At 42.7% G+C, this 25,123-nt stretch overlaps 1 protein-coding gene and 1 long non-coding RNA gene across 2 annotated transcripts; one reads left to right on the top strand and one right to left on the bottom strand.

The window, feature by feature from the left end:
- Positions 1-1,225: 1,225 nt before the first annotated feature.
- On the top strand, positions 1,226-15,672 carry srd5a2a (steroid-5-alpha-reductase, alpha polypeptide 2a; the record flags this gene model as incomplete). The annotated part of the gene is made up of 6 exons (XM_079499160.1): positions 1,226-1,315; positions 2,921-3,217; positions 8,065-8,228; positions 11,939-12,040; positions 14,317-14,467; positions 15,606-15,672. Exons 2-6 carry the CDS (start codon positions 2,940-2,942, stop codon positions 15,670-15,672), a joined length of 762 nt encoding a protein of 253 aa, XP_079355286.1. The 5' UTR covers positions 1,226-1,315; positions 2,921-2,939.
- Positions 15,673-16,910: 1,238 nt separating this feature from the next.
- LOC306921812 lies at positions 16,911-22,572 on the bottom strand. The gene is made up of 4 exons (XR_013789839.1): positions 22,538-22,572; positions 22,042-22,107; positions 20,543-20,754; positions 16,911-17,784 (listed from the first exon to the last, which is right to left on the bottom strand). It is a non-coding gene; the product is annotated as an uncharacterized lncRNA (long non-coding RNA).
- Positions 22,573-25,123: the final 2,551 nt, after the last annotated feature.

Here is a 25,123-nt window from a genome sequence, read left to right as displayed (position 1 = left end):
CCTTACTACTGACAACACCTGAAATGAAATATAACTAGCTCTTGAGGATAAGTTATGATAAATGGTCATAATGACAGGTGTACATGGGTCTACTACATGTGAAGCTTTTTCTTCATACTCAGGCCTATGGCTTAATGCACAGGCTTTTGGGGCTTTTAGGGTGCACCAAAAAGAAAGATCTGAAAGATCTTCTGACTTCTGATGCAATGGATGTGTTGTGATGCTCAGATGAATAGGATGGTGGACTGGGAGGAAGGGTCGGGAAAGGATGTGATTGGGGAAGATGGGTGAAAGGCAAGGCGGGGGATACTGGAGTTCAATTATGTTGATCTTGCTGTGATTTGCATTTGTTATTTTGAGAAAGATCTATACAAATTGAACGAGAAAGAGTGGGGAGGGAAATAGTGCTAAATCCTAAATAAAGTGATAGAGTATTGAGGTATTCAAGTTGCCCTGGCAACACAGGGTATTATGTTTATGATGCTGAATGGAGATAATGAAGTTTCCATTGAAGGGTACACAGAGGTTCCTCCTGCATTCCAATGCAACCAGCAGAAACATCCTGTGGTCACACACCTGATAGAACTTTGCCATTTATATCACAAGGAGGTGCTAGTGAGCTATGACTTTCATCAGTGTTGCCATGTCCACTTATTATGAGAGACTTTGGGCTTGCTTTTGTGTAAAGTTGCTTGTAAACAGGGTGCCGATTCTATCCTGCCCCACAGGACGACTATATGGGGCCCTGCCGGCACAGACAAACATTGGGGGGGGGGGGGGGGGGCAAATCCCCGAAATGCATAGAAAACTATGCTATCATCATATCAGTTTCTCTATCTATCTTCTCCTTCTTTGACAATAACCCAATTTCTCAAAAAATGCTGCCCACCCAATCAGAAATGATAAATGGTACAGATATTTTGTGGAATTATTTACATTGGCTAGAAAAGAAATATTCTCCATAACTTTTGATTGGGTGGGCAGGATGCATGTGTGGGTGCTGTGAGCTTGTAGATCTGATATTTTCAAATAGCTGATGAGGTTTAAAGTGCTCATGATTGCTCTAGTTGCTTCTTTTGGGCTTGTTTTCATAGACCTGGTTGCTTATTTCTCTTGCAAAATCTGGCGACACTGACTCTCATTCACACACCATTCTCTCTCTCTCTCTCTCTCTCTCTCTCTCTCTCAAATAGACATTGTAAATACACTCCCACACACAATGGCACATGCTGTCTTTACACAGTTTATAGGAACCAAGAAGGAAGCAAGAAGCGATACTGAATGAAGGAGAAGCGAGGCATCAATTAAAGGGGCTGTAAGTGATATTTCTTTGGGCTTAAAACAAACAGAACATAAATTTTCCAGGTGGATTGCCAATTTATCCAATCAGGGGAGAGAAACCATTATAGTTACATTAGTCCAGTTATTTATATTAGTCCAGTCACTTTCATGTCTGCTATTTGATTATAGTCTCATCACTTCAAATGTCAGTTGTTTACTGTAACTTGTGTCCTTTGACTTCTCTCTCCTGCTTGGATGAAATTGGTATCCGACCCGAAACCCATTCAAATCTGTGTCATTTTAGATTTCTTTGGCTATTCAAAAATAGCAGATAAGCTCAGCACATCACTTCGTGCCGTGATATGAGCTTGTAGATCTGCTATTTTTGAGAACCACTGATATTATAGCAACAGTTTTTTCAGAAAACCGCTTGTAGAATCGTCCCTCAGCTCAACAACTCCAGACTCCAGACTAAATAACATATAGGCTCATTTTCCTACTTATATTGATCCCAAATTACTTGCCATGGGGTCTATTTTTAGAAATGCCCCTGTCGTTCAGTTTCCACATGCAGCAGACCCCAGCAGCCGTCGTAGCATAGCCCGGAGCCAATAAGCATTTTACGCTATTTGTTGCGGTCAAAGTTTTTATTTTTTTATTTTTTTCATGAATGTGTTATTAGTTGTCATAACAAACGCATCCATGCTGTGGTTGTCCCACACGAGCCACCACAGTCTCCAAAATCATTTTTTTGGGGGTGAGCGTTGCTGCGTTCGGCACGACTGCCAATCAAAGTGACTGTACTGGCCAATCACAGCGCATCTTTTCCCGGGACTTAGTCTGTTTAGCAGACTGTGGTGCACGCTAGGCAAGACCTACGCTGTGTAGACGCCTAGACGGCATCATATTTGGAAGTTGCAGGATTTTGGCAGAAGTACCACTCAAGGAAATGACGTTGCCGCTTTACAAATCAGTTCACATTCTCCGTGAATGAAACAAGTGTACATGGATCTGACGGATGTTCCGGTCCGAACTTCCGCCGATACTGTCTCTGCCTTTGGTTGTGACCAGGCTTTTCTCTTCGCAGATGAGTAAGGCTGGGACAGAAGCTAACTGTGGTGGCTCGTGTGGGACAACCAAGGCATGAATGCGTTTATTTAAAGTTAATTGTCCTTTAATGGCTTAAGAGGTGGACTGGAGAGATGGGGAGACCCCTGTAACCGAACAAACACTCTCTGTAGCAATAAGCCTATCTCACAGAATTTCCCCGCCCCCTTAATACGCCCCCTTTCGGGGTTAGTGGTGATAGCGTGACGTCACTCCATAGACGCTACATGTTAACAGAGGTAATTTAAGAAGTCTACAACTTTTGTTTTCTCAAGGTAAGGTTTGTTCTATCTGTTCGAGCTGATTTACCATCTTGTTTGCTTCATAATAATATTGGTCTGTCACATTTCTACATTAGAAAATGTACTTAGATTCTCCAGAGAAAAAAACGTGTAAATGCTAATGTTAAATGACACCACTATTTACCGGAAGTGGGCGTGGAAAGCGGGCTGTGAGATAGGCCTATTGATTACTACTACGAGAGATATTTAACACTCATTTTTAACAACAAAAACATATCACTTACTTACAGCACCTGTAAGGAGAAAGGAATGGAGTGCAGCGACGGTGTCGTTCACTACCTGAGCTGGGGCTTCATTGTGTGCGCGCTAGCGTACCTCCTGAAGCAGACCAGGGAACACACCCCGTATGGCCGCTACGTGGACGCCGGCGGGCCTCCGGGGGTCACCTTCCCCGCTAAGCTGGCCTGGGTCATCCAGGAAGCGCCCTGTGTTCTGGTGCCGGCGCTCCTTCTCCTCACCACGGACACACAGCCTGGCCTGGGAAGACACATGCTGCTCTGGACCTTCTGCCTGCACTACGTCCAAAGGTCTGTGCTTCTATTATGTGGCTTTTAACCACTTAAAGGGACACTTCACCCTTTTGCAAAATGTTAATGACGTTTAGAAGATTTAGAACACTTTCCTGAGGTCTTTATGTGTGTATATGTGGTTTTAGATATTTTAGATTTTAGCAATGTCCATGATGCCACAGGCACTGGTCTCACTTCCTTCCTGGACTACATGTTGTCTCAAGTCATCCCTCCCCCTATCCGCGTATATCTATTCTACGTCCGAGCATAGACATGGTAACGCCCCGCCTAGCTCAGATTTTACGGGGGCCAGTTTCGAATTGCAGCCGTCCGTAGGTGCCCTTTGAGCGTGGTTTTGAAGGAGTCAAGGGATTTGCATGTCTTAATGACTGTTAGTAGGGCGTTCCACATTTTCGTGGCATAGGAGCGAAAATAATTTAGTCCCTTGTTTGTGCCGAATCTGGGTTGCACATGGTTTGTTGCACTCCCTCTGGTGTTGTGGGTGTGGACTTTGTTAACATTAAGGAAGTATTTAGACAGGTACATGGGTATCTTGGTGGTGTATCGAATCTTGTGGACCAGACCCATTGCAAGATGCTGTACTCTGTCGTCGACCCTAAGCCATTCCAACCTGTCAAAGTGGGCAGGGGTGAGGTGGGTTCGGGGGGTGAGGCCAAGTAGGAGCCTGACCAGTTTGTTTTGGGAAGTCTGGAGCCTTGTTTTCAGGGCCTTTGAGGTGCTGTGCATGGTACCAAGAGGTGCATGAATATAGTCAAAGAAACCTTGTACGAGGGCTCCTGTTATGGTCTTCAAGGTATTTTCTTTAGGTATTAAAAAGGTCTTAAAAGTCCATAAATTGTCACTTCACTGTCAATCTGGGGACCCCCCCCCCAAAAAAAAAAAAAAATGATGTGGGGACCTGGGGGTCCTGAACTACTATAGCCTACAGGTTGAGGACCACTATGCAATAGGACACAGCCCTGCATGGCTCAGTGTGTCCTCTAGCATAGTTCACTGTAATAACCTTGTAATCTTTGTAACTTTGTATACAGCTGCATGTGCAGTTCTGCCAACGCCCTAAGGGCTGTTTCCCATGTTTATATTTCCGAGCTACAATATGCACTGTGAAAAAACATTGTGTTTTTATTTTATGTCGCAATGCAATCTTGCTGTATCTTCCACATACAGCAATGTGATGTCTAATGTGTAACTTTTATATCACAGGCACAAATTAAAGCAAACATGCTATCCTGTCGATAGGATAATTGGCAAATTATAAATTAAGTGTAACAGTTAGGATGGTCAAATGCAGAAAATAAATGTCCCCACAAGCAGAGATGCGTGTACATCCCTCCCCTCTTCCCCTGCTAGTGACTAATGAAACCTCTTCACTGCCCGCCATACAAGTACCGATCTGTATCAGTAAATTAACAGGAAATGGTTATCGCAGAAAGGGATCTGGTCTCGTCAACATTCAGTGTGGATCCCATCGGCCCACTTAGAGAAAACCATTTTGGCCTACATTTTGGTGAAAGCTGCTAAGTTGTAGCACGGCTGAATGTGAACTTTAAACATTTTAAACTTTAGATAGTTCCTGAGTTAAGAAACAGAAACACTATGCTCGAAAATCGTTGAGCATAGTTATACTTTATTTTTATTCAAATTGTTTTGTTATTGCTATTATTATTATTAGTAGTAGTATTATAGAGGGTATGCGCGTGACATCATCATCATACCCGGGTTATGTGGGAACGCCTACTGAGTGGCAATAAACTACGTTCTGGCCTTCACAGCCCCTACATCCAAACAGAAAAGTCTTATCTGATTGATTGTATTAAACAACGTTAAACTCACTTTGCCACTCAATTTACCATTCACTTTAGACCCTTTCTTAGGGGTCATTTGCTTTACAGACTATATGTATATATTGCCACAACGGAGCAAACATGACATAGAACTCACACCCACTTGTTGCTTACCTGATATTAATATTTAATCAGATACTGTACCTTCACTTGAAGGCACTTATATTCATTACATTAAAGCAACCTTAACTACGATGGTATTGTTGGCACCATGTATCTTGGCCACATACAGTAGCGTTCCATGTTAACCACTTTCAACCCGGTGGTGTGTCCCTAAATTGTGTTGTTCACACATAGACCCAAAAGCGACATGTTGTGAGCTTGTAGATCTACTATTCTCAAACTTGGAATCTAAACATAAACTACTAATGACTAAACTATGGAGGCGTGAAGCATGACACCACCACTGACGCTGAAACAATAATGTGATGAAGAGCAGGGTTTTCCATCCAGGAGAGTTGATCCAGGAGATGATTGATGGCAGGTGTGCACGACCCAGGAGAGTTAAGTGGGTGGCAGGACAGGAACGAACATGCACACAAACATGCACGCACACATACTGTACATGCACAGATGCACATACAAAATAGAAACATTTCTTCACCAGGCCAGGTTGCCTATATCCAGGGCCGTGTAAGTGTAAACTCAGCCAAAGGTCAAGATTACTAACCTATTGAGGATATAGGTGGTTTCAATAACTGAAGATACACATTAACATAAATCCATAATTAATAGAGACGATGATGTGTAATTAACCAACAAACAAACAAATACATTAATTTAAACACTGATGATAAAACAAGTCTGTGAATCTATCTATGAAATCTATGAAAAAGTTGAATCTGTTCTGCATACAATTTTATACAATACACTGACACCACGCTAGACAGGAACGCCCAAAAACGTCACATCCGGTTTTAGCCTGGGGTAAGAATTTTCTATGGCTGCCAATGCAACTCCAATCCTTAATCACATATGGACAAACATCTATGCCGATGCTAACTTGCGGAGGTAGCGTGCCTTGTCCACGGGCAACAGATCTTTCAACGTATGGCATTGCAAATACGTTTGAAAATCGCTACTCTGCTCAATATTGTTTAGAAAATGCCGCAAATTGCATTGCAGTGAACGAGCGCAAATCACAACTTCCCCCGGTTGTGGGCGGAGTCACAGTTTGAGGCGCTGTTTACGCGACGTGGTGTCAGTGTATATGTAGTGGGGGATTGGGGGTCCCTGCTTTATCTCTCTCTCTCTCTGCTAAAGGGTCAGCTTAGCCTGAAAAACGTTGAAGACCCCCCCTGGGGTATATAAAAGGTCGGGGAGGTTCATAAGCTGCGGTTAGGGGACTGCAGGCAACAAGACTGACAGAAAGAACTCACCACTCTGCCATACAGGGATTATGGGCCACTCTGATTATGTTGTCTTAACCAAACCACGGCTGAGGACAACAGGACCACGGAGGATATGGTTCCATGATTTCATGTCTTTGGAATGTCAGGTGTGTCGTGTCGTGGCGTGGCAGCGGTGGCCGAACAGATAGCGGCGCGGTCTTGATACCGGAAGGTTCCTAGTTCGAATCAGCCGTCCGACACGTTAAAATTACCACCGCTGAAGTGCCCTTGAACAAGGCATTGAACCACTACGATGAAATGTGTTCTATGAGCAGGGCCTGGCTGGAAACAAGTTCTTGAGCTTAGCCCAGATACCCTGGGTAAATATAGATTTCATTTCATTTCAGGTTTACAGCCTGTTACACTCTGACACAAGGTTACACACACACCATAGCCTGCAGGAATGCAGTATGAGATTATGAATGGCATTTGTGAGACTTTGATTTAATCTCCCTGGAGTTCAATCAACGCAGCCAGCAGGAATTGCATGACCCAAATGTACTGAGCACATGTGGCTCAGGTAGCGTGCACCACCAGCCAGGCCTTCAAAAGGTGGGAGCACACACCCAGTTTGAGCACACACAATGAGCACTAATGCATGTACTGCAGGTTTAAATTATAGTTCCCAGACAGTGCTTCACGTTCAAGGAAGGAACATGTGACACGTTTGATCGCATTCTTCCACAAGTCTCTCTAGTACTTACAGTAGAGGATTAAAAACTTAGTGCGTCGCAGTCCCCTCCCCCTGCGAGGGCACCGGAAGAGAATTTCCCATTAATCTTCCCATAGACGTTTCAGAAAGTATTTGTTTAAAGACCTTTAAGCCTCGGACAAAGCCAACTCGGCTCCTGACAAATCATGAAGAAGTGTTGTAACCTGCTCTTTAATAAACAAAAGATTTTGGGCCGAACAAATAATTAGAAAGAAGAAGTGTTGTAACCTGCTCTTTTCTTTTTGCCAAAACCTTTGTATGTTCACTCAAGGTCTTCATTGTGGTGTTGGTGTTTTTATTCAAGGCAAAAATCTGAGTACTTGTCTTCATCCACCATTGCAGGAAACGGAGTGTGTAAAGACAGGAAACAGGTGGCACTAACCACTTGACTCTTCTTTCACATCTTTTGCTTAACATCATGTACATTGCTCGTATGCTATTTGTATATCGTCGGGTGAAAACCACATATGTCCAAAACTGTTACTTTTCATGATTCAAACCTCAAAAGTTGTCGCTTCACGCCATGTTTCGAGCTTGTAGATCTGCTGCTTTTGAGTGGCACGGTGCAGTAGCATGATCAAGTAGGGCGTTAATCTATGAAAAAACACAAAAGGTTAGAATATGGAGCTAAGAGGTTTCTTCCAGACAGCAACGTTATACAGCTGGTCCTCCCAAAGGCCTTCGTCAGGTAGACAGGTACCTGACCTGACCTTTGGGTCAAAAAGTTATTCTAATAAATTCACGGTTTTAGGGAGCATTTAAAACGGTGTGCTTCCTCTTCTTCATCACCAGTTATATTTTCTCTCTCTTTTTTAATCCTGCACCTTGTTAAATGTTCTGTGGATATGCGTGCATGTTGTTGAACTGAAGCTCATACAGACTGTGTGTGTTTGTCAGGACATTTGTGTATGGCCTGCTGACCAGAGGGCGTCCCACGCCGCTGCACATCGTGGTGAGTTCCATCATATTCTGCTCTGTCAACGCCTTCCTACAGAGTCACTACCTGCTGCACTGTGTTCACTACCAACACTCCTGGATGACCTACACACGACTGACCGCTGGTAAGTAGGTCTACAATACATTACTGTTTTTATATAGCGGCTCCGAGAGTGTACATTCCATCTGTACACTCTCAGAGTAAGGATTTATTTATTTTTTGGCCGCAGACCTCCATCAGAAAGGATTTAGTGCCATGAGGACCCCATACAAGATTTGTGGAGTTAAGATATTCAAACATTTTAAAGATCTTTTGAAAATAACCAATTTGAAGATGGGGCGGTAGTGGCTCAGGATTGACATTTGGAGCTAGTGTTGAAGTATCCTTGAGCAAGACAATGAACACCTGCTCCCGATGAGCAGGTTGGTGCCTCGCATAGTTTCCACCGCTGTCGGTGTGTGAATGACAATGTGTGTTTGTGACTGTAATGCACTTCAGATAAAGGTGTAATATAAATGCACTATTTACCATATCATTATGATTACAAATAGTTTTCAGCAGAAAGGGTCGGTCAACTTTGCAACTCTGCTTGATTTCTGTTGATAAACGCTAGATTGAGACGAGTGATAGATATACTGTCTGGCTTGACAAGATCGCAGCATCACATTCATGATAGTCTGTCGAGACAGACTGTTCATGACTCACGTCAAAGGGAAAGGGAGCGCTGTTTCTCCTATTTTTGCAGATGGGTTCTCAGATTGCATTCATAAGAATGTGAGATCAAAATGCTGAAGATAGTCTGAGCTTTCCTACCATCACACACTGACCTGAAATAACCTTTTATCTCAGTGATAAATCACACAGATATCACATAACGTCTCCACGTTTGCGTTCATATGCCTTCTTTTTTTCACCCCACGTTTTGTAATACATTTTTCACCCGGTGCCAAATGCCTAACCTCAGCTGTAATCCTGGGCACTACTCTCCCTCTGCCAACCTGGGGAGAGCCCCAAACTGAGCTCATGCTTCCATCAATGCATGATGAGACAGGGGGGAGTTTCCCCGGTAGGACGTAGCACGTGGAAGGAACAGCGTTCATATGCCTAATATCTGATGAATGCGAGGCATCATCAGCATCCTGCTAACTGCAGCACACACACATAACCTGTTACGTGAACCCTAGCTCACTTTGTCACATCACAGGTCTACAGGTGTAAAAGACTGGGTGAAATTCTTTGTCGTACAATCTCCACCATCGCAGTTTCAAGAACGGAGATAAGGAAAGAAGCAGAAAAAGAGGTCATGTATCAACATGAGCATGATACATAACGTGCATCTACTATATAATGCGCCACGTCTCTGCGTACGTGTGTGTGTGCGTACGTGTGTGTACGGTTGTAATGCACGTAACTCGAGAACCGTTTGAACCACCGACTTCACATTCGACACACGCGTTCCACACCCCCACATGGAGTGCAGTGCTAGGTATCGAGTCGGTCGGACCCACGGTTCTCCAGAACCACCACAAAAGGCTCTGGTCAGGCTCTGCCAGTGGGCCTAATGAGGCCAACTCATTTCACCTAGGCCAGGCTCTGCCAGTGAATACGAGACGGCTCGCCCCTTTTCCAACTCGCCCAAAGCGGCGAAGATCGGTCGCCTCAACGGGAAGAGCGGTCGCCCCAACGGGAAGATCGGTCGCCCCAACGCGCGGAGAATTCGCCCCGAAAAGTCCGGAGAATTCGCCCCCAAAAGTCCGGAGAAGTCGTCCCAACAAAGCGAGAGAGAGATTTTTACATGTAGCTGTTATGTCTCACTGACAGCTGTTTGATTGTGCTGCGCTCTTGCATATTCCTGTGTTGTTTGTGATGATTGGGGGGATTATCTGGGATTGACTACTTCAGTCTTGACATACAACATGTGTTGCTTTGCCTTATTATTGACTCTGAGTTTTGAAAGTAAAGAAGAGTTGTGTTTAAGCTGTCATGGTCCACTGATTCACAATAGTAGCCTACTTTTAAACAGAGAGAGAGAGAGAGAGATTTTTACCTGTACTATATTTGTACATGTACTTTGAGATTTTTCCTGTACTTTTAAACAGAGAGAGAGGGGGGGTATGTGTCTAGTTATAGTGAGAGTGGAGGGGGCCCAAGGGGGGTCATCAGCCTCTTTTGTTTGAGTGTGCTGGGTCGTAAACAACTTCACCTTAATACTGTGAGTAGGCTATTACAAATACATTGAAATACATTGAAATGTATTGTAGGCTATTATCTGTACATTATGCTATAAGTCTAAAAGGGGCCAGCTATGGGATATAGTAAATCTAAAAAATACATTGAAATAGAGAATAAAAAGTGTCAACCTAAGTGTTTTAACCCATTTAGGACTGAGACCAGATTCTTCCAGATTCTTACGCTCTCAATAGTTACATTAATTGATTGAACTTGTAATAACTTGTTGTTTGTAAATGCTATGGGCTATAGTAAATCCTTGAAATACATTGAAATAACCTGATATTTATGCTGCATTGATTTATATTTGTATTGATTTATATTGATATTTATAAATAAACATCTGGGTTACTTAATTTACAAGTCATGCACATGACTACATTAACCATAACTATGTAGCTATGTAGTCATGTAGTCTAAGGTTTTAAATTCCTGTAATCTATAGGACTATATGGATCTGTATTGAGGTTGGAGCATTTGCATTCTGTAGGCTACATTCCAGGCCATCATTGATTCATTGACTTAATTCATGGAATTCTGTTCTACAGAATGGCCCATCATCAAAGGTGTCTGGCATGGAATTCTGTTCTACAGAGTGCATATAATTTCAAGTACTGTACTTATGTAAACATGAGTGCATATAATTTCAAGTACTGTACTTGGAATGGAATTTCCAGAACAATGGAGGGGAGTAAGCCATTCATTATCCATGCATAATTTTAATTTGACCAACAACAAACGAACGGGTTCTAACTGGTTCTAAATGTTCTCCTTTGACAAACAATGTTCTAATATGATAAATAAGGTAAAATAAACATGAAATAAACACGGGGCGAGATTGAAATAAACACGGGCGAGATATCCGTGCGTTGGGGCGAGAGATCCACGCTGTGGGGCGAGCTGTCCACACTATGGGGGCGGGCTCTCCACGGCTCGGGGCGAGCCGTCATCACTTTTCGAAAATCTGTGGCGAGCCGTCTTCACGTTTCGAAATTCTGTGGCGAGCCGTCTTCACTTTTCGCGAGGGCGAGTTGGAAAAGGGGCGAGTCGTCTCGGTACCCTGCCAGTGGGCCTAATGAGGCCAACTCATTTCACCTGGGCCAGGCTCTTCCAGTGGGACTAATGAGGCCAACTCATTTCACCTGGGCCAGGCTCTGCCAGTGGGCCGAATTGATTGCCAAGTACACTTTTCAGTTTGCAGTCTTCACACACAGGCACATACATAACAAACAACGTATATCATTAGGTTCCCAAGTTGCATCATTCCCAAGTAGGCCGGTGGCCGACTGCGACGGGCACGTACAGGTCTAGTGGTTAAAATTGCAGTTAAATAGTGTCCGAACAGTCAGCAAAAATAGCAAATCTGTAAGCTGACGTGTTGCGACGAGTTGTGATGAGTTGAGTATATCAAAGTATAGGTCTTAAGTGGTAAATTATGATTGATGATTAAAATAATGTTTTTTTTTCTGAAAACGGCCCACCCATCTGAACACAACATAATGTTATGTGGTCACATCCGTGAATGCTTTCGAGATTTTCAATGGGCCTTGATCCAGAAAAGGGAAAGAAATACAGTAAACTACTGTAACTAATTTGTTGCTGTAGGTTCTCTGGTGTTTCTAGTGGGAATGGCCATCAACATCCACAGTGACCACATCCTTCGCAGGTTGAGAAAACCTGGAGAAATTGTCTACAGGATTCCCCAAGGTAAGGAATGTATGGAAATAAGATGAGGGGAAATGAAGATAAAAATGTATTGATTCCCATGGATAAATTCAGTAGTAAGTGTTATAGTTACCGGCCTCAGCTGCCTGACTCAGACGACACATAGCTGCATAAGCATATTGATAACTATAACATGATGATTGTCTACTACCTACAGTGACCTAAAATCATTGTCCATGGATGTCATGTAATACCTGCCACAGAAACAGTGCTGCATTGATTTACACAAAAGAGATTTTTTTAGTAGCTCAGGAAACAAATTCCAGAAATTCTAGCTTGATCAAACCAAGTGATGAGACAACCATGGGAAAAGCACTAGGGCAAACTTTATTTCTCCTGCTGCTGCCCCCCACCCCCCAGGCAGGCCAGCCCAGGTCATTGTGAGGTCAGCAGCGCGCTGTCTCTCTGCATGTTGCGTGACACGTGACGTCACACGGCCGACACCACAGTACTACGAAGCCTAAACACGTGCATCTACCATACTCTAGGCATCTACCCACAGCTGTAGGCCGTAGGCTATATTGAATTAGTCTGCCTCGGCCGGCCGTGTGGAGTGTGTACTGTGTGTCAGTGTGTGTGACACTGACAGGCTGCAGCCAGGATGGCTGAGGCATTATGTCACAAAGCAACATGATTATATAGGCTGTTACCTTGATAAAAGATAATTGTGTATCTTCGAAATAAAATATATGATTATTACATATATATATTATTATTATTATTATTATTAGACTGGCCTGGACTGGACCGGCCGTTCGGGAGTTGTCCCGGATTTCCCAATGGCCAGCACGTGTCTGGTATTAGGATGTAAGCAAAGCAAAGCAAAGCAAAGTTACTATATTTACCCAGGGTATCTGGGCTAAGCTCAAGAACTTGTTTCCAGCCAGGCCCTGCTCATAGAACATTTCATGGTAGTGGTTCAATGCCTTGCTCAAGGGCACTTCAGCGGTGGTAATTTTAACGTGTCGTACCGCTGATTCGAACTGGCGACCTTCCGGTATCAAGACCGCTCCGCAATCCGTTCGGCCACCACTGCCACAAACCTAAGTCCATTCTGTTATACACTATTACACTTACATACTGGCTGGCATGGGTGCGTATCTTTGATCCGAAGTCCTGACTGTCTGACACTAGTAACCCTACCCTACCCTACCCCAAACCCTAACCTAACAGCATGTGGAAGCCACGGGGGTGTGTCTTAACCGACCATGTATGTCGGACTGACGGGACGTCGGACTAACTCGTGCCCACCCTCTGGGACTCTGTATCCAAGAACAGAACATGTAACCTGTTGGTCAGGTCAGCCTGGGGTTCAGAGTTGGTTGTGGAGCACTGGAGCCTGATGGCTACTAGCACAAAGGACTGTCCTAGTGGCTTTGTTCTGAGCTGTGGGACTTGGAGACTGTCCTTAGGGTATATGCCAGTGTGTAAACTGTAGTTTCCCCCCTGGTCTCACACACGTTTCTAGGTCAAGTCATTCTAAATGTGAAATGTAAATCCTGTACACAGTCACACCCTCTTGATCCAGTTTCACATATGATTGTGGCTCCTATTGCATTGTTTTATATACAATTGAGAAGAGTTAAGTACACTTTGTGCACGGTTCGGTTGTCCAAGTCATAGACGCATATCCACATGCGGAGTATGTGGAAGTGCCGTTTACGCCTGTGCTTTGTGGCCATAAAACTCACTGATCACTGATTTTACCTCTGTGTTTACAACCCAGCTTTATGGGTGTTCGCAGTTTCCCTTAACGTGATGTGATATACCGATTACACACGCCCACATTACATGCCCAGCATGGAAAAAAATCACACCCGTGTGAAGTGAGCAACATCATTTAATTCTCAACTAATGGCACATCTCCCACCCAATTACGCCGGCCAATCACAATTTGCGCCCTCGGTTTTGTCTTCAATGTTTGTTTACACACTTTTGTCTTTAATGTTTGTGTTTACACACTTTTGTCTTCAGTGTTTGTGTTTACACAATGTTTGTGTTTACACACTTTTGTCTTCAATGTTAGTGTTTACACAAACACTCAAAGCTGGAGATATAGGAGGGGCTAGCGCCTCAATAACACACAGTGGCCAAAGGTCAATCGCTGTCTGCCTGCGTTCAAAATGTACGGTCGTCTTGTGTGTCTCACTCAGATCGCACTGCCACGATGCGAGTGCCCCGCAGGCGCCAGAGCAACACAGGAAATATTCCACACGTCACAACGTACACATTAATTCACACTTTTCCTCTCGACTCAGGGGGGATGTTTGAGTACGTTTCTGGTGCCAACTTCTTCGGAGAGATGGTGGAGTGGGTGGGATATGCCATAGCTACGTGGTCCTTACCAACCTTCTCCTTTGCCCTCTTCACCATCTGTTCCATCGGACCGCGAGCGTACCACCATCACAGGTAACCTTCTACTTACTTCATCACATCATGGTTTAGGAATAAATGGTTAACCACATTAACCCTGGTGTCTCTATTTTGGATACTAGATCATAGACACTATCCAATAAACAATTACCGGTATAAGAATTTGAGGCTTAGCTATACGAGTGTGTGTCAGCACTTGAACCAATCTTGCAAACTGTCACACTGATCAGCGCCAACTTTCTTGTGCACGCTGTGGCGCTTGGATCCCGCAGAAAGCTCACACACATTTGTAGTCATACGTCATGTGATTTATTTTAGAAGGAACACTCCTCGTTTTGGTTTTTATAGAGCTCCCAAAACCCCAAATGTCTTTCAAACACAACTGTGTATGATCTTTACTATCACTTGTTGTGAGTCATCACCATTTTGTCACTTTTTATACATTTTAATACGAAACACGGACCGAAACATTGCATTTCCTATTTGAACTCCATTTCTACATTTTAAGATGGTGTGCGTGTGCGGTAGTTTTTCTTCGCCGTTGTCCAGATTAATTTATGTAACAATGTAATTTAGTTTGGTTAACATCAAACCACATTGAAACCTCATATTCCCTGCTCTTTTATTGAGAAATGTATGTAGATCGTGTCAAATCATGTCTCACCTAGACACAGGATCTGATACACATTTTGACCTGATGGTCAGGATTCAATTAAGGTCAAGATTTCCCCCTGAGCAAGCAGGCAGGCTCTATTAGTTCAATGGTAAAAATAAATAAATGTCAGCACTTGACTCCGCAGGAAGCCGGGTTCAAATCCGGGGTAGAAGAAAGTTACATAGTGCAGCTTTAGATATACGCACATCGACCCGATTCGACCATGGGTGCTAGCTGGGCCATTAAGGTAAAGGAAAAGTAGAGCCTGTCACTCCAGCTACATAGAAAAGAGAACATGCCAACATGTCCACCCTCTAGGCATCTTCTTCTTCAGGTCAATATGGACCTGGATAAGAAGATGCCTAGAGGTCTTCAAGTCAAAATTAACCTGAAGGAGATCCCTAGACTAGGGTCGAAACGTTCTTTCCCATGTAGCTAGAGTGTCTATTCTACTTTTCTCAATTGTAAACATTTTCGCATAAACTGAATCGGTTGTGTTCTCCTCTTCTTCTCTTCTAGGGACTACCATCACAAATTTGAGGATTATCCCAAGGCCAGAAAAGCAGTTGTTCCTTTTCTCCTGTGAACAGACTATACTACAAGGCATCATGTGGCTGAACCCTCAATATTCGAATGAAATCAAAGCAGCTTAGGTTTCATCAGTACACTGATGGGACAAACGATGAGTGTCTGATTTAATCTCCTCAGAGGAAAGGAATGCTATCAACACCGTGGCCATTATCAACCGGCTTCATCGAGTATATGTCCACAAATAACTTCCAATCCGACGGCTACAACACAAATGGAAGAGAGCAGGGTTCCCAAACAAGCAGAAGTACAAAACACTCCCCCTGGCCAGCCGGGGCGCCTGATGGAGGGGAAAGGAACTGGTCAGAATGTTCCTTCCACGCGCTACGTCCGGCCGGGGAAAATCCCCCGTCAGGTGAAAAGAAGCAGCTTGGACTCCTCATGCATAGAAGGAAGCATGAGGTCAGTCTGCTGCCCCCCCCCCAGGTTGGCAGAGAAAGTGTAGCGCTCAGGATTAGATAATTGACACTGGGTGAAAAAATGGGTTGCAAAATCGTGGGAAAAAAATGTAATTAAAAAAAAGTACAAAATGAATACGAAAAGGCTAATGTATATACAGTAGTATAATTTATCATATATTCTTTACTCTTACATGTACCTATTTTTTAAGTGAAAATAAATAAATAGCCTAAGTAGCCTATAAAAAGGGCTTAAGAATTAAAATTGGTGACTGACTGGCCCAATCGGTCACAGCTGCTACGACGTCTGAATTTCCCCACCTGAATCAATAAAGGTTTATCTTATCTTAAAAAGCAGTTATTTATTAAAGCCTTCAACTACACACCCTTTGTAAGGTTTTTAGGCTTTCAAAAACAATAAGGCTGGCTATAACCAAAGTGTATATTTGTATTATATATATATATATACACACACACACACACACACGCGTGCGTGCGTGCGTGCGTGCGTGCGTGCGTGCGTGCGTGCGTGCGTGCCTATGTCCAACTTTTAGTGTGTGTGCACAAACTTTGTCCTACACAAACATTAAATTGACAATGGACAATTTTACGTTATAGTGTAAACACAAACATATGTTGTGCATATATGAGGCTTTCAACTCTCAACTGTCAGTAAGAAGTCTGTGATGATGATATACAATGATAAAAGCGCCCCTCACTTCACACGGTGTGATTTTTACTTTTAAAGTCAGTGTCTTTCATTTTCCTCAATCCAAGTTAAAATAATTGAAAAAATCTTTTACCATCAATAACTATAAAACTCTAAGGAAAAGTGATGATTTTAAAATACAGCAGACCAGTAACAAAGCTTCCGCTCATGGATTATTAATCACCATTTATTATTGATAATGTCATACCGCTGAAAACATTAAAAAAAACGGCTAGAAATGTAGCATTTTTACAGGTATCGCTTCCTTGACTGAAAATAAATATTCACTTTTGCCATTACTTTGTCAAGTGTTTATAATGCATTATACTGCACAACGTTTCCCCACATTGGCCCTTAAAAACTCTAAACACATCAACAGTATTATGTCACAGAAGTCTGTCCTCTCCACTCTCCAGTCCAGGATGATACAGCAAGATTGGGGCACCTGAGAAGTCTGGCCACCTCAATGTGAAATAGGCTATTTTCTTCCAAAATGTGAGAAAATAAAGAAAAGTATGCTTTGGAAAATGGTCTGAACTAATGTAAAGTATACATGATTTGAACATGCAAAGTACATTCATTAATCAGACCTAAATGTACCCTTCAGCTTGTTGTTTATGCCATAACGACTATCCACAGGTTTTGTAGCAATTGTTGAAATATTAAGCATAACCCATTAAAACTGGGAAAGCATCAGTGTAATTTTAGATTTTTGCATTGGCTATTCAAAAATAGCCAAAGCATACATTTATTCCTTATTTTCTATTTTACAATTTAAAAAAAAAGGTGCCCCAGACTTTTCACTCTTCCGGTTACCCTTCCAGAACGCCGACTGACCTGGGGTCAGTCTTGAGGTGTTTTGTCCTTCAGTGCCACCTCAGAGCGGACCAAACTCTTCATGGTCCTCTGCATGAGCCAGGTGCCCAGGTGGACCACCGCAAACGTCCCTCCAGCCACCCACAGCCAGTTCTTCCTCATCCAGCTCTGAGACTTCATGTTGTCTCTACGAGAAGCACAATAAACGACCATCACTTTACTTTTACTACCACATACAGTATCTAAACAGTGTAATGATGAATGATGATATAATGATTTTTTATTTATATAGCACCTTTTAAAACAATGTTCCAAAGTGCTGCACAGAGCAGGGTCAAAAAACAAAAAGCAAATACAGTAAAAATACAGGAAATACAGTATCAATATTTAATATGTACAGTCAAGTAAATAACAAATTATAAAAAACATTTGGTGTAGAGGTAGGTCTTCAAATGCAGTCCTACCTACACAGGTTTAATGTTTGATTACGTCAAATTCTCTCTTTATTGTTAATTGCGTTTATTGTTTGTGTTGGCACCGTTTGTTTTACATCACCATTACATCACCTAATCAACATGAGTTAGACTTTAATATATTAGCGCCCCTCACTTCACATGGGTGTGATTTCTCTCAGCCGAAATGGATCATCAAGTACCCCCCCCCCCCCCATCTCAGAGTTAAAGGCCTGTGTCAGGGCTCCATTAGGACCCAATGGTCCCAAGACCCAATGGTGAGAACCAGTGCTTGTACATGACTCTAGTACTGTAAGACTCAACACTCCATTAATTTCATTAACTTTGTCTCCCTCTCCTGACGGAGAGAGGTAATTGCAATGATGTACAAACTAAATGAAACCTATTATACTAGTGCTGTGAATATATGGGATCAACAAGCTCATGATGCATTGTGACACATTATTTGATTTTTTTTGTGATTTGTTGACGTATATTTAAGTGGTTAAATATGGCTATCTATCTACTGTCTAATCTGGTTTAATGTATGCTTCAAATAATGTACCTGGCACCAGGGTCTAATGGAGTGGAGAGACCACCTCCAACCACTATAATGTACCTGGCACCAGGGTCTAATGGAGTGGAGAGACCACCTCCAACCTGGCACCAGGGTCTAATGGAGTGGAAAGACCACCTCCAACCTGGCACCAGGGTCTAATGGAGTGGAGAGACCACCTCCAACCACTGCACATGTACTAATGTACCTGGCACCAGGGTCTAATGGAGTGGAGAGACCACCTCCAACCTGGCACCAGGGTCTAATGGAGTGGAGAGACCACCTCCAACCTGGCACCAGGGTCTAATGGAGTGGAGAGACCACCTCCAACCACTGCACATGTACTAATGTACCTGGCACCAGGGTCTAATGGAGTGGAAAGACCACCTCCAACCTGGCACCAGGGTCTAATGGAGTGGAGAGACCACCTCCAACCTGGCACCAGGGTCTAATGGAGTGGAAAGACCACCTCCAACCTGGCACCAGGGTCTAATGGAGTGGAGAGACCACCTCCAACCACTATAATGTACCTGGCACCAGGGTCTAATGGAGTGGAGAGACCACCTCCAACCTGGCACCAGGGTCTAATGGAGTGGAGAGACCACCTCCAACCACTATAATGTACCTGGCACCAGGGTCTAATGGAGTGGAAAGACCACCTCCAACCTGGCACCAGGGTCTAATGGAGTGGAGAGACCACCTCCAACCTGGCACCAGGGTCTAATGGAGTGGAGAGACCACCTCCAACCTGGCACCAGGGTCTAATGGAGTGGAGAGACCACCTCCAACCACTGCACATGTACTAGTTATATTGTATTAACATACTCTATACAGATTGGTTAAAATTACACTCATTAATTCAAATAAATCCCTTAGCTTTAAATATCTAATTTATGTAAGGATAACAATAAGCTAGAAAGGTGTCGCTTTATTGCTTCCCCTTGTTCTATTTAAGATTACTGTTAAATAGCATCTGGTAGTGCACCAAGGTGTAGTGCACTACACCTTCATTCACCTTCAAAAATTCATTCACCTTCAAAAACCTACCAGCCACGTCGTTGATCTCAATGTCATTCATTTGTTTGATTATTGAATATGTCCTAATATTATGGTCCCCAAACCCACTTGTTTGAGGTATTTGTATATTTTTGTATACTGTATTTGTCACATACTGTAAGTGAAAAGTGTAGTCTGCATTCTACCCATTAGGAGCAGTGAGTGCTCTTAGTAGTTAGGGGTCAAGTGTCCTGCTCAGGGACTTCTGGGTGATGTTTTTGTTTTTCTTTCGCCGACCTCACGCTGAGCACTTGGTGGGGCGCGGTTCTTGTATTCTTGTATTTGTTTTACTGAGAATAAGGTTAGAAATAAGTTTAGGGTTAGGCATAGTTTTACTGGGGTTAAGTTTAGGAATAGGGTTAGGTTTGAGGCACCGTTTTACTGAGGTTAAGGTCAGGAATAAGGTTTGGTTTAACTGTTGAAGCAGTTTACTTAGGTTACGTTTGGGAATACCAGGCTGAGCCGTTCCGCCGGCTGTACGCCCGGGGTGACTGTGTTTTGAGGCGAGCTTTCCAGTATTCGATCATCTCACCTTGTTTATAATTCTAGAGCCAAATGAGCCTTATGGAGAATATGGACTAAATCACAAACAGTTCGACCAAATATTGCACTTTAACTTATTTTACCATAACGATAATTAATATCAATTGTCTTACATTTTCCAAGTTGGGAGCTTGTAGTTCTGCAATTTTTTTGCAAATCAATGTATAAAATAGGGCTTAAGCCTTAGAGTAATAAATAAGTAAATAAATAAAAAATAAAATAAAAACACGCATGTCATATCAGAATATTCCAATATCCATCCAATACTTAGCCTCATATCATAATATATGATAATATATTAAAAAATAAAAATGATGATACCGGTGATAAAAACTCACAGTGGACGCCAGTCTACTTTGCCTTGGCAGAGGTCACGTAGCTCACGATGCCCGGCTCGGGGATGTAGTCCTGCTTGTGCTTGTATAGCGCAGGGTTGCTTTTCAGAGCGTACCAGCCCAGGTGGATGAGACCCAGACTTGTTCCCATAACAATCAGCACCTTATTGTTCTGCCAGAAGCCCATGATGCATGACGGTAGGACACGCACACGACTGCACAAACGACAACAAAGAGCATAGTTACCACTTGTCTAGGGCTGACTGATATGATGATAAATGATTGTCAACTTGTCTTTACCTTTTTTTTTTTTTTTCAGTGACCCTCAGTTTGATATGAAATAGCCTATTCCATGGACCCTTATTTGATAATACTTTTTTATTTAACTCTGAGTGTACAAAAATGTTCCCTCAACCCTGTTCCCTCATCCCAAAATAGACCCCATGTTCCATCAGCCCTATGTAATGTTGCAAACCTTTGTGTGAGCTTGTCATTGGCTAAGGAAGAACTGATTAAATTGTATTAGCCAAATAGGCCAAAATCACAAAAAGGTGAATAACTTCTAAACAAATTCACACAGCACCACAAAAACTTGGCCAGAAATGGTCACAAGGAACTGATTAACTTAATTAAGTTGAAGTTGACCAAATTCAGTTGGGCCACTACAACATTTTGTGACCGCTGCAATCTGATGGTTGTCTGAGTGTCATCTGAGTGACATCTGGACAAATTTCTAGTTCTAAATAGTCTCAACATTGTATGAGGTTGTAAGTCATTATAATAACTCAATGTCTTACCACTAATGTTTTCTATAAAATAATGATTTGTCGATCAGTTATCTGAAATTGACGGAACATAAAGCCTGTGTTTATGCATATAAAGAAAACTTTAGTGTAATGTGGAGTCGTGATAATCTAGTCTCTCTCATATATATATATATATATATATATATATATATATATATATATATATATGTCATGTCATACATGATTATAAACCTTTATAACGAGTGTTATAGTTATCTGACTCCATACATCACAAGCACATTATACATTTTATATAATGCATTATAAAGGCTGTAACTTGTAACAGGTGACCCCAACAGCACATTATGGAACTGATATGATATGATGCTGAGGGAACATAGGGTCTATTTTAATTTGGGATGAGGGAACACAGGATTTAAGGGAACAAAGCTGCCTGAGAGAACATATAGGCATGATCCCGAAGGGTCCACTAAGTTCCACTATATTACAGACAGTTAATATAGTTAATGTTATTCTATAGTACTATAGTTTGTTCATATTACTTTTGATGCATTAATGGTAACCCCCCACACACACACACACGCGCGCGCCGTGACGCGCGCGCTACACCCGTTTGCATAAAGAAAAACTACATGTCTGCACTAAATAAGTAAATAACAATATATCTACATTTCTGAAGGGATTTAAATTAATGTCACTCTAAGCCATAATGAACAAACTGACAACTGTTCTCACCTTCAGCAGTCAGCTGTTTCTGTTCAATCACTTCCGGGGTCCGACTTATGCGGCCCTGCATGATGCCTGTTCATAAATGTAAATATAATATCAATCCATGCCGTTATTAGCTAGTGATGGTATTATGGATTGATAACTTGAAAATTGTGTAAAGTATAAAAGGGTCTAAGTTGTTTCAATTGCAGCTACAAAGAATTATGTAAAGGTAATCAAATCAGTTGCTGATATTGAAGTGCCCCTCGGCCAATCCAACAAATTCTGTCACAGCCTAGCCTCGGTCCCAGGCTCACTTAACTGCGAAAAGGTCACAGCCATAGAGTAGAGTTACGACATTGAGGGGGCAGGAAACTGTCTGAGAGGCTGAGCGCTCGAGGGCTGTTCCCTCAGCACTACGCTCATTCTGTAGCTCCGAGATTAGGTCACACTGGGTCACACCCACGGCACCTCCCACCGCGGTTCAGAAACGGCGCATGTTTCCACAAGGAACGCTTCTTACCCTTTTCTGCACAATGAATCCAAAAAGTGAAGGGCTACGAAAGTTTTATACTAATTCAAACTTAGGAACGGCCAAGAAACTCCAAGTTTAAACGGTTAAACGAGCGTTTAAAATCGGTTGTTTAGTCAGCCGCTTCCATGTTTACCAAGGAAGTCGTGCGTGTGCATGTCGACTTGTCGAGTGAACTGAAGTCAAGTCAGTTGGAAATCTAATTCCACATTCGACCAGGGGAGGCGCCGGAGAGGCGCTAAAGCTTTTCAACTTCCAAAAACATGCTGAACAACCGATTTAAACGCTCGTTTAACCGTTTAAACTTTTCTTGGCCATTCCTAAATTTAAATTAGTTTAGCACGCTAGTAGCCCTTCACTTTTTGGATTCATTGTGCAGAAAAGGGTAAGAAGCGTTCCTTATAGAAACATGCGCCGTTTCTGAACCGCGGTGGGTGTGACCTCATCTCGGAGCTACAGAATGAGCGTAGTGCTGAGTGAGGGAACAGTGGAGCCATGTAGTGGAGAGTGACAAGCTGGAGTTTGAAACATTGTTTTCAACGAGGGCGGCGCAAATATCAGCAGTTGTAGGCATGTGTGCAACATGACAACTGGTTTAAATTATTATTGTACAGTGACTGTCAACTAAAGTCTCTGTAATGTTTATGTTGTAGCCTAGGCCTAAAAATCACCAGACCCTCATGGGTCTTCAAAGTATTTTTGCTGACCGTGTTCTTTTGGTTGACCTTTTTGATAACATTGGTAGCCTTTTTATCACAGGAAAGATTTGCCTCCAGGATGGAATCTAGGTAGGTAATCTTCTCGTCTTTTTTCCCCAGGTGTAATGAAAGTTTGTTATCAGGTGCAGATTCTACCGAGTTCATGCAGGGCCTTTTTAACCTGCGCAGTCTAATCCTGGCTCATTATATGGTGCTAATTTGTCCCTTTCCGAGACCAGCAGGGCAGAGTCATCCACGAACACGAGCAATTTTAGTCACAATTAACTCACAAGCTGATGTCATGTCCTTGTCGTTTACATAAACAACATGACATTCTATAATCTCTGTTTAAATGTTAACATAAGTAGGCTATGACTTGTTACGTGAGGTACGTCGTAGGCTATACTGATTTTAATTTACAATACAGGGCTCAGGCTAGGCATTTAGCAGCCAAGTCTCTGAATGGGCGATCACTAATCATCATAACTCCTGAACCAAAACGTATTCCAGATGTTGTCCACAAGGGGGAGCTGGTGATTTATATTTATAACAAATTCAGATTGTTATATAGAGCAGTGGTTCTCCATGTCATGGTCATGGACCCCCAAATTGACACTAATTAGCCCACTGACCCCCATTTGAAAAGATATGCCAGGGACCCCCATAAGAGAAGATTTTTACGGCTGTAGCAGTGATTTTCAACCCGTTTGATTTCAAGGACCCCCAGTTTGACATGCATTAGTCTACGGACCCCCATTTAATGGCATTTCTATCTCTGGGACCCCCAATTTATATTTAAATCAATGTTAATTTAACTCTGAGAGTGTACAAATGGAACCAAATGGACCCGTATGTGGTTCCATTTGTACACTCAGAGTTACAGACCCATAAGGGTCCATTTGGTTCCAAACTATCATTTAGCTGGGGACCCCCTGGAACTCCCTCAAGGACCCCTGGGGGTCCCCGGACCCCAGGGATCCCACAAATCACATTCATATTGTAATGTTAATTTAATAAATTAACATGGGAGAATAACAGAATGAGAGAGTATTGGCACATCTACTGGATGGCTGGGGCAGGACCAAACAGTGGATAAGGCATATAAAAAATAGAAGTCCGCACACTGTAACTTTGTAAAGCCTTGACTGGGAGCTTTCAAAGTTACAGTGTAACTTTGTAAAGCAAGTTAATCTATAATCTATAGATTAAGGTTTCTTCATCAGAATGCTCAAGTTAATAGGTACTTGAGAATCTACCTCCCTTTCGATGCTAGAGCCCTCCCTGGGAGATGGAGTGTTGAGGTAGAGCACAACAAAGTACTATCAGCTCGCAGTGCTTACCACACATCATGCCGCTTAGTTGCTAGCTACTCATAAAATGTGAGTACTTTTTCCATTTCCCTCCAGCCCATGGAGAAGCATGAAAGACGGCTGCCTCAGGCTCCCAGGATTTGGTGTTGCGTCAGATGGTTACCAATGTTCAATATTTACCTCTGAGATGCAGTGGTGTAGAATTAAAAGTATTGACAATTGGAAATACAGAAATAAAAAATGTAATTAAAAAAAAATACCAGAGACTGATCAACCTCTCAGGCGGTATTGCAGTCGCTGTACCGCACTGTTGTGACGAAAAGAGAGTTGAGCCAGAAGGCAAAGCTCTCCGTCTACCGAGCAATCTTCGTTCCTACTCTCACCTATGGTCATGAAGTGTGGGTCATGACCGAAAGAATAAGGTCGCGAATACAAGCGGCCAAAATGATTTTTCTTCGACGGGTGGCTGGCATCTCCCTTAGAGATAGGGTGAGAAGTTCAGTCACACAAGAGAGACTCGGAGTAGAACCGCTGCTCCTTCGCCTGGAAAGGAGCCAGCTGAGGTGGTT

Source organism: Electrona antarctica (assembly GCF_951216825.1).
Source record: "Electrona antarctica genome assembly, chromosome: 4".
In the NCBI taxonomy this organism is placed as follows: domain Eukaryota; kingdom Metazoa; phylum Chordata; class Actinopteri; order Myctophiformes; family Myctophidae; genus Electrona; species Electrona antarctica.
The sequence above is the reverse complement of the archived record's forward strand: the minus strand, read 5'-3'. Positions and strand labels throughout refer to the sequence as shown.